Below are 15,487 nucleotides of genomic sequence, written 5' to 3'. Positions count from 1 at the left end.
TCTACCGTCACACATTGACCAGTAGTGGGCAGCACTTGATTTAAAAATCTACATGTGTAACACTCCCCACAAAATGATGTTAATGAAAAAAAAAAACTACATTTTCCAACAGTATTATTTACATTTACGCATTTAGAAGACGCTTTTATCCAAAGCGACTTACATTGCATTATCCTATACATTTATACTTAGGTATCTGCAATCCCTTAGGATCGAACCCACAACCATGCATTGTTAACGCAATGCTCTTACTACTGAGCTACAGGAAAGTTTGATAATGTTTGATAATGCAAAACTCTCCAACAATGAGGTTGTTATGTTGTTCTGAATGGTTTCTGGGCCGGAGAAATATAATATACGTAATACGTAACGTAACTACTTTTATCTAAAAAATGGCTTCCGGTGCATTCAACAGCGCTACCATCTGAGCTACAGTAAACCCTGAAGCTCAGGTCTGTCCTTCAATGTAAGTCTACAGGATGTTTTTATCCATTTTCCTGTCCAGCAAGCAGAAATCACTGAATAGTCACAGCCCAGCTCTCCGCAAAAAGGCACGAGATTCAACAGGAATATTCGTAAAGCGGAGGAATACATGCTCGCTAAGTGCACTCGTGCCCACATTACTGCTGAAGACATCAATCGGGTTACACATGACAGTTTTTACAGTCAATTTTAAACTCACTCTTTCACCATCAGATCCAGGTAAACCAAAAACTCCAGGGATTCCAATGAAACCCTACAGAACGAAAGAGAGAGAGAGAGAGATGATGCCCTGCCATTTAAAAAAGTTAAACAACAAGATCTCTTTAATTTCTCAACTGTTTCTCCAAGACAGTTATTTCCTGGGAAAAAGGCTGTTAAATAATCTGGCGAGTCTTCTCTGGAGTGAGGTCACAGTGTACAGTACAGATGGAGCAGATGAATCTGATGATGGATGAACGGGCGTCTCTTCGTGATGATGCAGGCCATGAGGTAAGTGTATATGCCCATGGACTGCATGGTGCTGGCCTCCACAATGTAGTCCAAGGGCACATACGCTCACTTCAGGGAACACGTGATGAAACACAAACACACGAACAACACACAAACACAGACAAACGTCCGCTATAATGGTAACATGGGCTTATGGAGTTAAAAAACGAAGCAAGAGGTGTTTACATGTTGACATATGAATCTGTATGTAAAGACACATGCATGTATGATAATGTTTGTGTGTGTGTGGTGAAAGACAGCAGGGCCTCTTTTCAGGGATTTTAAACAGGAAATTCCAGCCAAAGGGGGCGGAGTCACGGCTGATAAAAAGCCTTTAATACTGCAAAAGTGTTTGTGCGTCTGCATATGAACTGATGCGATTGTGTGGTTTTAAACAGAAAAATAGATGACAGGGCGATAAAGGACAACTGTTTTAACGTGTGAACATGTTTACGTGACCGGCGGAGTCTAAAATCACACAAACACACACTTATGGCTCACGCCGCTGTCAGCAGCTAATCTCTCACAGTTTGAGACGTCTGTTGACTTTGGAAGCAGAAAAACTGAAATGGGAAATTAAGCCGTCGTAAAAACGCATCGTCACTTTACAATTTGAATCAGACCGACACAAAATCACAGATAAATGATGACAGATGATGATGACAGCAATGACATCTAAAATCCCCAAAATGATGAAACAGGTAGTTGTGTACACACCCGAGCACCTTTCGGTCCAACAGGTCCTATCGGGCCGGGCAAACCCTGAAAGAGCAGAAGAGAAAAAGAAACTTGGGTCATTTAATAATGTACAGAGTCTTGTTTATAAATGGATTTAAACAGGAATAAATAATGGAAATATCCAAACACATGTGCCCTCAAGAACTAACATCCCGCTTGGATAGACACTAGCCCTAATAAACTTCAACCATAAAACAAAAAGCAAAAGTTTCATTTAAGCCGAAGATGTCTTTATTTGGTAAAGTTACAAAAAAAGAGGAGAACCAGATATTACGTTAAAATAAACCTCGTCCCACATTTATTTAGCAATAATGACCATTTACTGTATTCCGCTTGTTAAATGACTAAAATGACATGAAATAGATCAGAGTTAAAGATATTTTGATAGGACTATGTGGGACGAAAGAGACGACGATACGCGAGAACCGAACACACTTCTGCAGTCATTTATTTAGAACGCTTCGAGAAACCAATCAGAATCCAGCGTTCCAGCGAGCCGTGTGTAAATTTCATAAAGTTTACATAAGCGACTTTTACAAGCTCAATATGTGGAACAATCTAGAGGCGTGTGGATATAGAAAGACGTTAGAAACCTATTTGCACGGATGGTGTTTTGGAACCAAGAAATGTTTTTCAAAACAGAACGCTATTGAAGTGCCAGAACTCATAGTTAGGTCTCTTCCTAAAGACTCTGATTTCCAATCACTGCGGCCCCCAGATACACAACACAAGGCGGTTTGTGTGCCAGGGTGACGTGTTGCTAGATTAATCACATATTTTCCATAAAGAGTCAATGAGAAACACAGTTTCATAAACACACACACACACTTCAGGGCAGAGAAAGATCTACTGCACCTGCCTGCCAGGATAGCCTTTGGCTCCAGCACTCCCATCAGGACCATGTTCTCCCTGTAAACACAGACATGTTCCTAATATATTATACAATCACATGATGTACATCCTTGTGGTGTTTCCTTTAAGTATCAAATGTTTCTTCTAAAGATGCTTTGGAGAAATAAAATGAAAAACAAATGAGATAAATGTTTAAACACAAAGAGTATGGAAGTGTAAAACGAATAAAATAATGATCTGGATTTGGATCAATTTGATGAGAAATGTTTGAGTTCATATTGAGATCTTTAATAATGTTGACTTTTGATTGCAGACTTGAGAAATCTGAGTTCAGTTTGTGACATTGTTGATCTTTTCTCAAACTCTAATGACAGAGACATTTGTGAGACGTCTGGCTCTTTTTCTTCAGGAGAAACATCTGAGATTCAGTTGAGAGTTGAGCTAAACTTTCCATCTCACTGATGTCTAGGAGAAATAATTGAGATATTAAAGAAATCTCATCTGTGACTTTTCATCTTTTGGGTGAATATTTGCACATCTTCAAAGATGTCTGGGTGTGATTTTCGATGGGTTATGTCAGAAGAGACCTCAACAATCTCTCGTTTCCCAACATTAGGATTGCAAAACACTTAAGAAAAACTGTTTGAAAAAACATATTTTACTGATACTTATGGTATCCTGAGTTTATGTGAGCAATAAAACTGAATAAATGTACTCTTGAGATCTCGCTCATATCTCAAGAGTATCTCATTGCTTGTCCAAGACGGTAAAGAATAGGATTTTGCTGAAGCTGCTCTTTCTCAGATGTATCTTTTCTAGTTTCAGACAAGGACCTTAACAGTGTCTCAGTTTGCTCAATATTTGCTCAATCTATGTCAAAATTCATTTCTGCATGAACACACATTTTCTAAGAGAAAGTAATTCTGTACTCTAACTGAATGTCAACAACTCATTTCTGTACAATTATATTTCTTTTCAGAAGATTAAGGAGGTATCAGTTTTCTAAACAATGGAAGTTTTCAGGAAACCACTTTAAAAATATTTTTGCGCAGTTCTTTTTAGTGACACTAGTGGCCTCTTGAGTTATGAAAGAGCAACAAAACTGAGCAATAAAACATTCCTGTGTGTGTGTTTGGATTTTCTTTTACTAAACCTTTGGCTTCTATTCCCAGGTCAGCAGAAAATAACTTATTTTACTTAAAATTACTTTTTTTATCTGTGTATAAGAGGTAAAACTCTAATTTTATCAATGTCTCACCAGCAGAATCCTCACATTTTGTTTGTATGCATGTGTTTGTTTATGTATGAGTGTTTGTATGTTTGTATTACTCACAGGTTCCCCGGGGAGGCCTGGTGGTCCCGGATGGCCTTTTTGCCCCTGCAAAAAAAGAGGACACGTGGTGACTAGTAAACAAAGTGTATTCTCTCTCTCTCACACACACACACACACACACACCTCCTGCAGCGTGTGTGTGTTTTAAAGATCCATTAATATTGACGAAATCCATCTGCAGTCGATCAGACAAAGCAGTTCAATATTTTCCATCCTCTTCCATCATGTAAGTGTGTCTGCATGTGTGCGTTTGTGTGTACATTACAGACAGAAATGTTTTCCTGCTGGAGTCAAGCTCCCACGAGTCATACAGGCACAATATTGTGCTGACTACAGCAAGACGTTTACACAGAGTGGAAAATACGCATCAAAGGTGGAACAGAGAGAGGGAGATAGAGAGAGAGAGAGAGAGAGAGAGAGAGAAAGAAAGAAAGATAGATAGAGAGAGAGAGAGAGAGAGAGAGAGAGAAAGAGAGAGAGAGAGAGAGAGATTCTGGTTCAGAGTGAAACCTTACAAGCAGACAGGAAAGAAAAAGGGATAAACTAAGAGAAAGAGAGATGATTTTCCATGTAGTGGTTACACACAGACCGCATTGGGAATCTGGCGCTTCTTACAACAGTGAAGTGCAGAACATGTATTTATGCAACTATCCAGCTATGTCAGACACAGACAGACGTACAGTTTAGACAGACTATGAATTCAGATTTAAACATGAAACTAGCACTCATTACAACATACACACACACACACACACACACACACTTTCCCCGCCAGACCAGTGAAATCCAACCCGTCACACTTCATGTTTGAGAGATGTCTGTTTCTTTCATTACATTTCTTTGTGGAAAACCCATCTCTAATTTCTACATGTACCTCCACATTCCAGTGAACACACACACGCAGATCACAAGATTTCTGATTGTTATTTTGTTATGAAAAGTTTTTCTCAGATTTTATTAACTATTGTCATCACATTGCTGTGTTGGCACCATCATTCTATGAAAATAAGACAATTAAGGACAATAATTGAAAGGTTCACACCACAATCCCTTTACAACGTTAAATCCCTGTAACCCACACCTTGTCACAGTTTACTGCATATATACACCACACGCTTCTCTGCTCTAGAACAACTTCTATTTTTACACAGTGGTACACACACGTGTTCTTGTGATTCACATGTTTATGTATGTCTGACTCCCCTGATGTTCTGCTTTACATTCTGATGTCTGTGTAACAGACCTGCAGCCCGCCAGATATACACTGAGGCAAGCACCCAAACACACACGTGCACAGACATTGACACAAAACACACACAGACATGCACACTTAACGCACACAAACACAGTACACAAAACCCACAAACACATAAGCAGACATGTACACAAAAAGCACACACGAAAAACACACACAGACATGCACACAAAACACACATATGCACCGACATGAACACACATGCAAAGACAAGTACAAAAACACAACTACACACATCACCGGGGTTGCAATACACAGCAATCACAATCGTGATTAATCGCATCCAGGTTATAAGTTTGTCTAAAAATAATATTTGTCTCTGTTCTTTGGACAACAATGTTGTATTTATAAACACATACACAGACATGCACATATTTAAGAAAAACACCAAAAATAAAAATGTATAAAGATTTATGTGTAGTTTTTTTAATGATTGGTAAATATATTATTATATATATTATATGATATTATAACCTAAAAATTTAGACCAGTGGTTCTCTCTTTTCATTGTAAGGCCCCCTTAGTGTAGAGTGGATCGCTTTGCGCCCCCCCAAAAGATTTATAATCCTAAACTTAGAATTTTAAGTAAGCCAAAAACATGTTCAGTTATACAATGCACATCAATTATTTTGGTATTTTTTCCCCATGTTTGATTGCCTAAAATTTATGATACATTTCTAAATTTTTTAAAAAAATGCCACAAAATCTGTGCTCCCTCCTGGATCCATGTGGGGGGCCCCTAGTTTGAGAACCACTAGGTTAGTCTATACACGTAAAGTATGTGTAAATACAGAATGAATATGCACAGTCCACAGACATATATTGGACACAAACTTTTATTCTGGATGCGATTTGTCGTTTGACAGCCCTAATTGATAATATTTTAAATTGTCCCTAATTGACTTGAATTATATTGAATACATCACGTTTTTCATTAGGGCCATCAGTTCATATAAACATCACAATATCACAAAATGAAATATAATTCACAGCAGTCAAGTGACTTTACTGATGTCCTGGGTCACACCACACACTCGTTGAATCAATTCTTATTCAGTTTATCAGTTGAAGCTTTAAAGATTCACACACCAGAAACCATAACCAGTGTTACAGTGAAACAGCAGAGAGTCCAAAACTACTCTAATCATACACAGCTGAGACACACACACACACACTACATTGTTACACTAATGTTCGTAACAAACCCACTTACAGTGGACCACTGTATGCTTCTCAGTGGCCTAGTTTGATGTTTGTGTGTGTGCTGAGTAAAAGCGAGTGATAGACGACTCATTGGGGATTCCATGTCATATTTACACTGGGTTTCCATGACAACGGAAGACACAGTGAATGAGTGGGAGAGTTTCTGGATGTTTGTGTGGGTCTCTTAAGCAAATGTGAGATAATGTCACCCATTAAGTTCACGGTAAACACAGCGTGTGCATTATGTCCAAATTAATGAAAAGTGGAGAGAAAGGTTTTAGCATTCCGTGAAAATACAGTACGAGTGCGTGTTTAAATCTTACCTTGCGGCCTTCCACCCCGACCAAACCAACAGGACCGAGCAGACCAAGATCTCCCTACACACACGCACACCAAAACACACAGGCAGGTAAACATGAGACACAACCCTTACAGAGTTGCTGCTGTGTGTGTGCGTTCTTGCCATATTCCAAAAGTTCAACAAACAACATTCTTGCTATCAAACAGTATTTTTTGCAATATATACTTCTAGACTTGCTATAAAGTGTATCACGTCACATTGGTTTTCAGTTTATATGGTTCAAACAGTTATCTAAAGCATGTGACCCCTGGGGGTCGCAAGGCCTCGAGGGCGGGGTCGCAAGATGTTTTCCAGAAATATTTTTTTATTTTTAGAAATAGCGTATGTAGTCAATAAGTTTAACAAAATATAAAAATATTAATTAAGTTAAAATGAAAGCATGCAAATAACACGCCTCGGCCTTAGGAATTTCCTCCCCCTCAATGGTGACCCCGAAGTGATAAACGCCAATATCGACCGCATTAGGTTAGGTGAAGCAAGTCCATTTACGACACCACGTAAAACAGTCTAAATCTGCTGTGAGATGATTTTTTCAGGTTTTAAGTTAGACATTTGTCGAAATGAAACGTTATTAATAAATAAAACTTTAGTTATTTTTGAAAATAACTTTCAAATAATATTATGCTCTTGTTGCCATTATGCGTGTTTGGGTAGAATAGGGGCGTGTGCGCATTGTACGCAAAGTTTGTATACTTTAAACACCTACGAGGATAGTGGGGATCTCGACTAGCACCGTTCTTTTGGGGTTCGAGGGCTGCAAGTTTTAGGAACCCCTAAACAAAAAATACAATTTGGGACTGTCACGTTGCTAGCCTTTCCCTTCATGGTTACCATGGCAAAAATCACAGTATAATTGTGACATCTATTGAAGTGTTTTTGAACGACAAATAATGCTATCGATTAAACCTTTGATTTGGTCAACAAATCACACTTAAAATTCAAGTGTAAGAATGAGAGAGAGAGAGTTTGTAGACAATTGCGGCTATTAAGGCACAATTTTAAACAGGCGATGAATTATTTATGATATTATCATATGGGTAAAATGAACACGTCATCAATAATCATGGTTTTTGTATCGTGATTATTGCCAATACTGGTATTCTGTGCCACGCCTAATTCACTCTAACTGGCAATGGATCTCGAAAGTCTTTCGTGATTTGCAAAAGTTGAACTTTTCTCGATTTAGTTCGCTGGACTTGAAACAGAACTGAACTACAAATTAACCAAACTAAATGTTTCTTGCCTAAGGTTAACATATTAGTGACTTTTCTAAATCGATCATACGGGTGCTTATCTTTCATTACATGAGATACGCATGAGATACGTTGATGTGTTTTTACTTACTTTTTCTCCTTTTGGTGCTTTTCCAGGAGAGGATCCAGGGTCTCCTTTCTTCCCCTGAGAGAACGAATGACAGAAACAGAGGAAACGGTTTGTGTGAGCACCTCAGGCTGTTTCACCTTGACCTCGCCGGAAATAATTAAACACGGAGAGCAGCCTTCACAAAACCACACACGCTGTGTACCACATTTATTTTATTTACAACAATTAAAATGCATTAAACACATGCATCAGAACACCACACGCAGAAAAGCACTTTTTACAATCTCATTTTATTGCATTGGTTTTGGTTTACAACCCCTCCTTCACAACACAGAAACACTCTTCACTAAATCTTCTGAAAGACGTTCCACTACCTGCTGGGCTTCTCTTAAGTCCAGATAAATCAGTGTGTTTGTGTGCGTTTGTGTAGGGTTGTGTACCAGCAGGCGACAGAATGATGAGTAAAACAGAAACACAGAGCAATGTGGATCGCAGTTGATCTGACAGTAAGTGTGGATGTGTTGGTTTGTACCTTCAGTCCTGGAGGACCCTGTAGACCAGGCTTGCCGTGTGGTCCTGGGGGTCCCTACAGGAAACGACAAACAAATTAAATGTATACATGAGTGAACAACATACAAAAAGTGAAGGGTCAATGATTCCAGTCAAATATTTATGATGGTGCACTACATACAGTGATGGCCAAATGTGATGTTTGGAGCGTATATTTGTACGATGTTTACTTTTAATTGTTGATTAAACCAAAATGTGATGCATTTATAATATAGAACGGACAAATCACGAAACTTTTAAGATATTTGCTAACCAATCTTATTGGGTGGAAAAGCAAATCAGTGAACATGGGTTTTAAATATACAAAAAAGGATGGACTCAATAAGAATCTATCCTTAATAAATTATATAAACAAATAATATTTATATAAACATGGGACTGGTAATACCAAGGAATATATTTTCATATTTATATTAAATATATATTTCATTAATATATAGCTTTAACAATAATCGCTTTGGATTAAAGCATGTGACAACTATGACTGATATATTCATTCTTTTATATAAAAAAAGAGATTTTAAATTCATGGCACTGATTCTGTGAGTCTCCTGTGCGCCATGTTATGCACTTGAAATGCATTTTCTAAAAACCACTCATAATGAGATTGTAAAGTGAGCCTGGCTTAATGTTGTCTGCGCTTACTGAATGTCTTCTTTGTTTAACTATTAAGAACACACACAGACTCGCTCACGCAAATAACTCAACATGCACATTTAACATGAGAAGGGTGCCGGCCGAACAAGGGCTTGCAGTCAGACTGTATAACACATGGTCTAAAATGCTAACACACACTCGTTCACACCTGCACACACACATCTCACTGCGTTCCCTTGACGCGTGAACACTACATGTTGACTACGGTTGCTAAAACAACGCTTCACGGCCGTGTGATCCTGTCAACAAAGGTCAAAGTTCAATCAGAGTCTCAAGGGTCTACAGGGGTCTGTGTTTGATTATGGTAGAAGAACCTCTTCAAACATGTAACCTCATTTAACGGGACAGTACACCTAGAAGTCATCTTTTTAAATTCAATGACTTAAATCTCTAACACAAAGCTATTGTATGGCTTTACAGCCATATGGACAACTTTATTGGACTTAAGTCACCATCCACTTTCATTGAATGAACATTTCAAGAAACAAACCATGGATGACTGGGATGTGTTTTGTTTCTTTCATCTGCCACAAGGGAAATGACAATAAAACCACTTGACCACCACTTGACCTTTGGGAACCAGTCTCTTCATAAAACTCAGGTCTCTACTTCAATGTACGTCTACAGGACGTTTTGTTAAAAAACTCTTGTTTTCCAAAATAATTATCTAAACATCCATGAAACAAGATATATTTAGGCAAGACGCAAAATGACTGCACCTTTTAAATTCGAACAAAATGTTTGCCAGTTGGTACAGAAAATTATCTCAATTAAAAGAAAGATTTTAAAAGAAGAAGATTTGTTGTTACAGCAATGGCAAACCTCCTTTTTCTTGTTTTAAGCATTAAGCTTCGCTAGATTTCTTAAAAAAAAACGAATAAATAAAACTATTTCTAAGTGTATACATATACATTTGTGAGCCTGGTCAACAAAACCGAAATTGAGAAATTTACATAATCTGAAAGCTGAATAAATACGATTTCTATTGATGAATGAGTTGTTAGAATAGACAAGAATATCTGGGTGAGATACAACCATTTAAAACTCAAAATATTGAGAAAATTGCCTTTGATGCCGTCCACTCACAAAAATAAGGTTTTTATATATTTAAGGTAGGAAATTTACAAAATATCTTCATGAAATATGATCTATACTTAATATCCTACTGATTTTTGGCATAAAATAAAAATCAATAATTTTGACCCATGCAATATATTTTTGCTTTTTACTAAAAATGTTCTTGTGCTACTTAAGACTGTTTTTGTGATCCAGGGTCACATTTGGTTTCAGGGATGTTTAGATAAAACAACACAAAACGACACAAGATAAAGATGCTTTTTGGATCTTAAGCAGGCAACACAAACAAACGTGAGAGAAACAGAATTCCACATAAAAACAGACAGACGGCCTGGTTTGTGTTTTCTTCGGAGGTCAGTTTGACCTGTAAGAGCTTTTATAAGGCACTGCATTTTACACACTTCCTGTTTATATCTGAAGGTCAAAGGTCAATGCCTTACACACACCCACTCGCTCGCTCACTCACCCGAGGTCCTCTCTTCCCTGACTGCCCCGGTTTCCCTGGAGGTCCCAGAATTCCCTGCGAAACACAAGAAGAGTGTAGTTATGAATCAAACACACACATGAATACACCCACAAAAGATTGACTGTGTGCGTCTTTGTCTACGTGAAGCCGCACCGCGTGGCTCTGTTTGGAAACTAAACACGACCAAGAAGAAACAGGAAGTCATTTCAGGGAATTTCCTTTTTGGGATAATGTGCTATATACAGACGACCTGTAGACACTGTATCCAACTGTGTTTGATGGGATGTGGGGGTCGCTGCGGCCTATTTCTGTCCCACAATCCAACAGTTAGAGACTTGATGCCATGCATTTGAAATACTTGTTTTTACCAGGACAGTAAGGGACAGTACACCCAAAAAATTTAATTTGGTCATCGTTTATTCTTTATTCATGTGATTGAACCGGTATATGACTCTTTAAGATATTTTGAGAAATGTCTCAGTGGTTTTGTGTTCATACAACTGAAAGCAAAGGGGGTCAGTGTTGTTTGCTGATCAACGTTTTTTTCAAAAGGTCTCCATTTGTGTTCTGCAAAAGAAAGTCATACGATTTAAAATAACATGAGGGTAAACACATTTTTAAGTGAACTATCCCTTTAAAAATACAGCTGACAAGTGCTAAAGAAGGGCCGTGACAAGAATACATCCACACACAGTTTTAAATACATTACAAAAGTGAAAAATTCCTCCACCTCTGACTGAAAATACATCAAATATCATCAAATGGGATTTGATCTACCTCGTCCAGCCCTAACTAGTACACACTATATGAAGGTAGTTGTTAAAACTCAGTGGGGTTGTCTCTCGCTGACCCCGCCTCCACGTGGCACAGGATGAAAGAGTTCCATTGAGAAGGACTCTTACAGAAGATGAGTGTGTGAGCAGGGTTGTGTTTATGTTAAGAATCTTAGAGGTCTGGCTCTGAACCATGCCTCTGTTGATAGAGGGGAGGTGGGGGTTTCTCACCCACATACACTACACACCCACCCAAATCATCCACACACGCACGCCTGTGTATGTGGACACATCCTCAAAGTGATGAATGAACCACGAGATGCTCCCGTGATGCAACTACACTAAAATCAATAATAATATAAATCATCACTGAGATCACAAAGGAGAAATCTCACAAATGTTTCAGTCGAGTCTGCAATTAAAAGTCAATATTATTGAAGATCTCAATATGAACTGAGCTCTCCGACCCAAGCCATTTGAGGAGAAACATCTGAGACTGTTACGAACCACAACTGAGAACAGAAAACGACTTCTGAGCCATTAAAGTAAACTACAACTCCGTTTTAAACACAGACATTGTGTAGTAAACAGTATTTTTGGGTCAGTAAAGTAAAGCTCAAGAGAACAACTACACCTCTTTATCTGTGAGTAAATTGTGTCCTGCGGGACAAAACTGTACATAATTGTAGACTGAAAGTGTGTGTAATTGAGAGAAGCGTCTGTGTGTTCAGGGTATTTTACTGAAGTACCGTCAGAATGAGTCTTTATGGTGGATGACAGCAGCTCTTGTGCTATTATCCTTTGCTAATAACAGAGAAGGTTCTGTGCTACACACTAAGAGACCCCCCTCTCCCAATTACACACATACACACCTGAAAGCCCCCACATAAACACACATTGGGTTTCCACGTTTTATGTGGAATTTCCATAGACGCAAGGGTTACATTTTCAAATTTGCATCATTTAGTGTGTTTATAATTGCTGTATAGAAACCCACAAAGAGATTGTCTATGGCAGACGGTTGCCAGGCAACCACCGTGATGCTCAGTCAAAAACAGACACTGTTAAAATGGCATCATTGTTCGTTTGTCCTCACATGGTCAAGTTTAGTCAACTGCTTTGGAAAATGCCCTCTAGAAGGTCTGAGTCGTCGAGCGGTCTTCCCATGACATCATCACAACAGACGTCCCTTTGAACATCTCTGTTAACAGAGCCGTCGCCAAGCGCTTTCCTTTACATTATTACCACTATTTCCACGTTGACACAGGACAAATGGACGCATTATCAGGCCTGAAAGTATTTAAACACGACCATCTCGCATAGTATAACGCAAGTCTCTTTGACTTATTTGTTTTTGGGGTAAAAGGTGGGGTGGCTTCTTTTGAAATCTAGCCTCTTAAACAAGCAGGTTCAGGAGAGTTTATTTCATCTGATTGAAATGGCATGCCTAGTCTTCAACGGAAAGAACGACATTCCCTTCCTGTAAACTTTTGTAAGAGCGTGTGTGTGACGGACAAAGCGTTCACTGCTTCCCCTGACCTTTGACCCCCGTGCTTTAAAAGCACTAAGCATGACAAATTTTTCGCTGACAGTAATGTTGGAATAAGCAGTAACCCAATGAATGTTTCACTCAACCGAACTAAAATCCACATTGTGCTGCTTACATCCCTCAGGGAATCGTCGAGCTGCCTGAAAATCAAACCCGATGTCCTTGATTATAACATTTTCCAAAGCAGTTTTCTTCCACACAAAATAATTTTTCCTTGCCACCATATAAAGGCATCACACTGACTGTAACTTTACTGAACGAGAGCTTGACCCGTGTTAATGGAAAATTCAAAATGTGAAAATCCAGTTTTAGACATTTTGTAATATATTGCAGTAAATTAACTTGAAAAGCACTAGACACCTATTAAAAAAAAGTTTCGGATCAAGGCCATCAAGTTCAAATAAAACCTCGTTGATCAATGTGTATTTCCCCTTAAAAACACACCACAACCAAACAGACACAAAATATATGGACTACGAAGGTTGGTATATAAAAGGCAAAGACTCTTACTATTGGTCCAGGATCTCCTTTTTGTCCCGGTGGTCCGATCGGGCCGGAAACCCACGTCGGCTCTGCCTCCAAACTCTGGAAATCTTCTAAAGCTGGAGGGGTCACAGACTGGGGGGTAAACCTTGAAGTAGCTGGTGTGACAGATGTTTTTGATTTGTTAGAATCGTTTTTTGGTGGTGGCGTGTTTGGGGCGGGGGTGGTGAAGAGTGTGGATTTGGGGGTTGGCAGGGTTTTTCTGTGCTTGTTTGAAGCTGTGGTGGTGGGTAAAGCGGGTTTTGGGGTTGGCGGTGTAGTTTGGGGTGAGCGCTGGGTTGGGTATTTAGGCTGAGGTGGCTTTTTGGTGGGGCCTGGTGAGGGTCTTTTGGAGACGGTTGGTTCTGGTTTGAGAGTGTAATTTTGTTTCTTGGGAGGTGGAGCGGCGGTGGATGTTTTCTTGGGCGGGTTAATTTTGCGGTGCGAGGTGGGCTTTGGTTTGTTCACTGTGGGTTTTGCGGCAGTCAGCTTTGCGGGTTTGAAAGGTTTCGGGGATGGTTTAGGTTCAGGGGTTTTTGGCCTTCCGGGGATGGATGTCGGTTTAGCAATTGTAGGCTTTGGTCCGGAAGACTTGGTGGGGGGTTTTCCTGGAGTTGGTTTGGGTCCACTGGGTTTACTGGGGGAAGGAAAGGCCGCTGCAGGCTTTATGGCAGTCGGCTTGGGGCTTTTAGCTGTCCTGAGTGTAGGTTTAGGGGTGACAGGATTTAAATTTCCCAAAGATGGTCCAGTTTGTTTCATTAAAAGGGGCTTGATAGAAGAGTGCTTAGGTCTCAACCCGGCTACACTGTCACTCACAACAACAGGAGACCTAACCGGGACATTTATGGATGCCCAAAGAAAACTAGTGGGAGCGGGAGTGAAAGTGCGACTGGGTGATATCGTCTGAGCCGATAGTGGTCGGGCATTTCTCAGAGGAAGTGGAAGAGCTGCAAGCGGTGCCGCTGGCCTGTACGTGTCGTTTTCCCTGCACTGCTTGCGAACGGCGCTGCAAAAATTCTGCTGCGCCTGAGCCGAGGGCACCACATCGAACTGGCAAACTGCCCCCTCAAAGGGTTCCGTGCCCGGAAGCAGAGCACTGCTCCCACCCAAGCGGAACGTCCCACGGGGGTTCAGGCGTTCCGGAGGTACAGAGAGTTTTTGAGTTAGCCCGCTGTCGCTCTCCGAGCAGGGAGAGCGTAATGTCACTGACGGCCCGTTTAGAACAAAGGCCAGATGATGCCAGCGTCCGTCATGGAGCTCGTAAGGGAAGGTGGCGACGTTCCCGGGACCGGCGTGAAGGGATAGTTTGGCTGGCGAAATTTCCAGCCCGAGCTGAATCCGATTCCCAGAGAAGACGGAGAAGAGGAACGCCGAGTTAAGGCGGTGGGATCGGACGCTCAGGACGATGGTGCGGTTCCAGAAGAGTTCCACTGGGAACACGGAGCGCGTCGCCGTGGTAACTCGTGCCCGCGTCGTAAGGATGACTCCAGAGCTGAGGGAGATGACACCAGCTGGAACGGCACGAGAACCCAGCTCGGCGCGGAGAGCCAAACGCTGCAACACGTCCACATCTGCAACGTAAACACAAAACAACAAATCACTCAAATGATCGAGGCAAATCGCTTACATATATATATCACAATGTAGAGCGAATGAACGTCTTTTAAATAGAACTAAATAACAAAAATAACACGCATTATATTAATAAACTAGTCAACCTTACTAATTCTATTTTCATTTCTTTATTTCTTTTGTTACAAAAATGCAGCTATAGCAGTTCATAAAGGAGGCCCGTGCCTCCCCATTACATCATTTAAACATGTTTTAACTCTGTTT

At 40.1% G+C, this 15,487-nt stretch overlaps 1 protein-coding gene across 2 annotated transcripts in view; it reads right to left on the bottom strand.

Annotated features, from left to right (window-relative positions):
- The window catches only part of col27a1a (collagen, type XXVII, alpha 1a), a 42,375-nt gene that overhangs the window by 20,638 nt on the left and 6,250 nt on the right, over positions 1-15,487 (bottom strand). For both annotated transcript variants that reach the window (XM_056731763.1, XM_056731764.1), the window contains exons 3-11: positions 13,640-15,222; positions 10,808-10,861; positions 8,570-8,623; positions 8,059-8,112; positions 6,677-6,730; positions 3,896-3,940; positions 2,566-2,619; positions 1,690-1,734; positions 683-736 (exon numbers count right to left, since the gene is read on the bottom strand). In XM_056731763.1, coding sequence (XP_056587741.1) covers positions 683-736; positions 1,690-1,734; positions 2,566-2,619; positions 3,896-3,940; positions 6,677-6,730; positions 8,059-8,112; positions 8,570-8,623; positions 10,808-10,861; positions 13,640-15,222 — 1,997 coding nt within the window. The remainder of the gene's footprint in view (positions 1-682; positions 737-1,689; positions 1,735-2,565; positions 2,620-3,895; positions 3,941-6,676; positions 6,731-8,058; positions 8,113-8,569; positions 8,624-10,807; positions 10,862-13,639; positions 15,223-15,487) is intronic.

Source organism: Triplophysa dalaica, chromosome 19 (genome assembly GCF_015846415.1).
Source record: "Triplophysa dalaica isolate WHDGS20190420 chromosome 19, ASM1584641v1, whole genome shotgun sequence".
NCBI lineage: Eukaryota > Metazoa > Chordata > Actinopteri > Cypriniformes > Nemacheilidae > Triplophysa > Triplophysa dalaica.
This window is presented reverse-complemented; position numbering and strand designations above follow the sequence as displayed.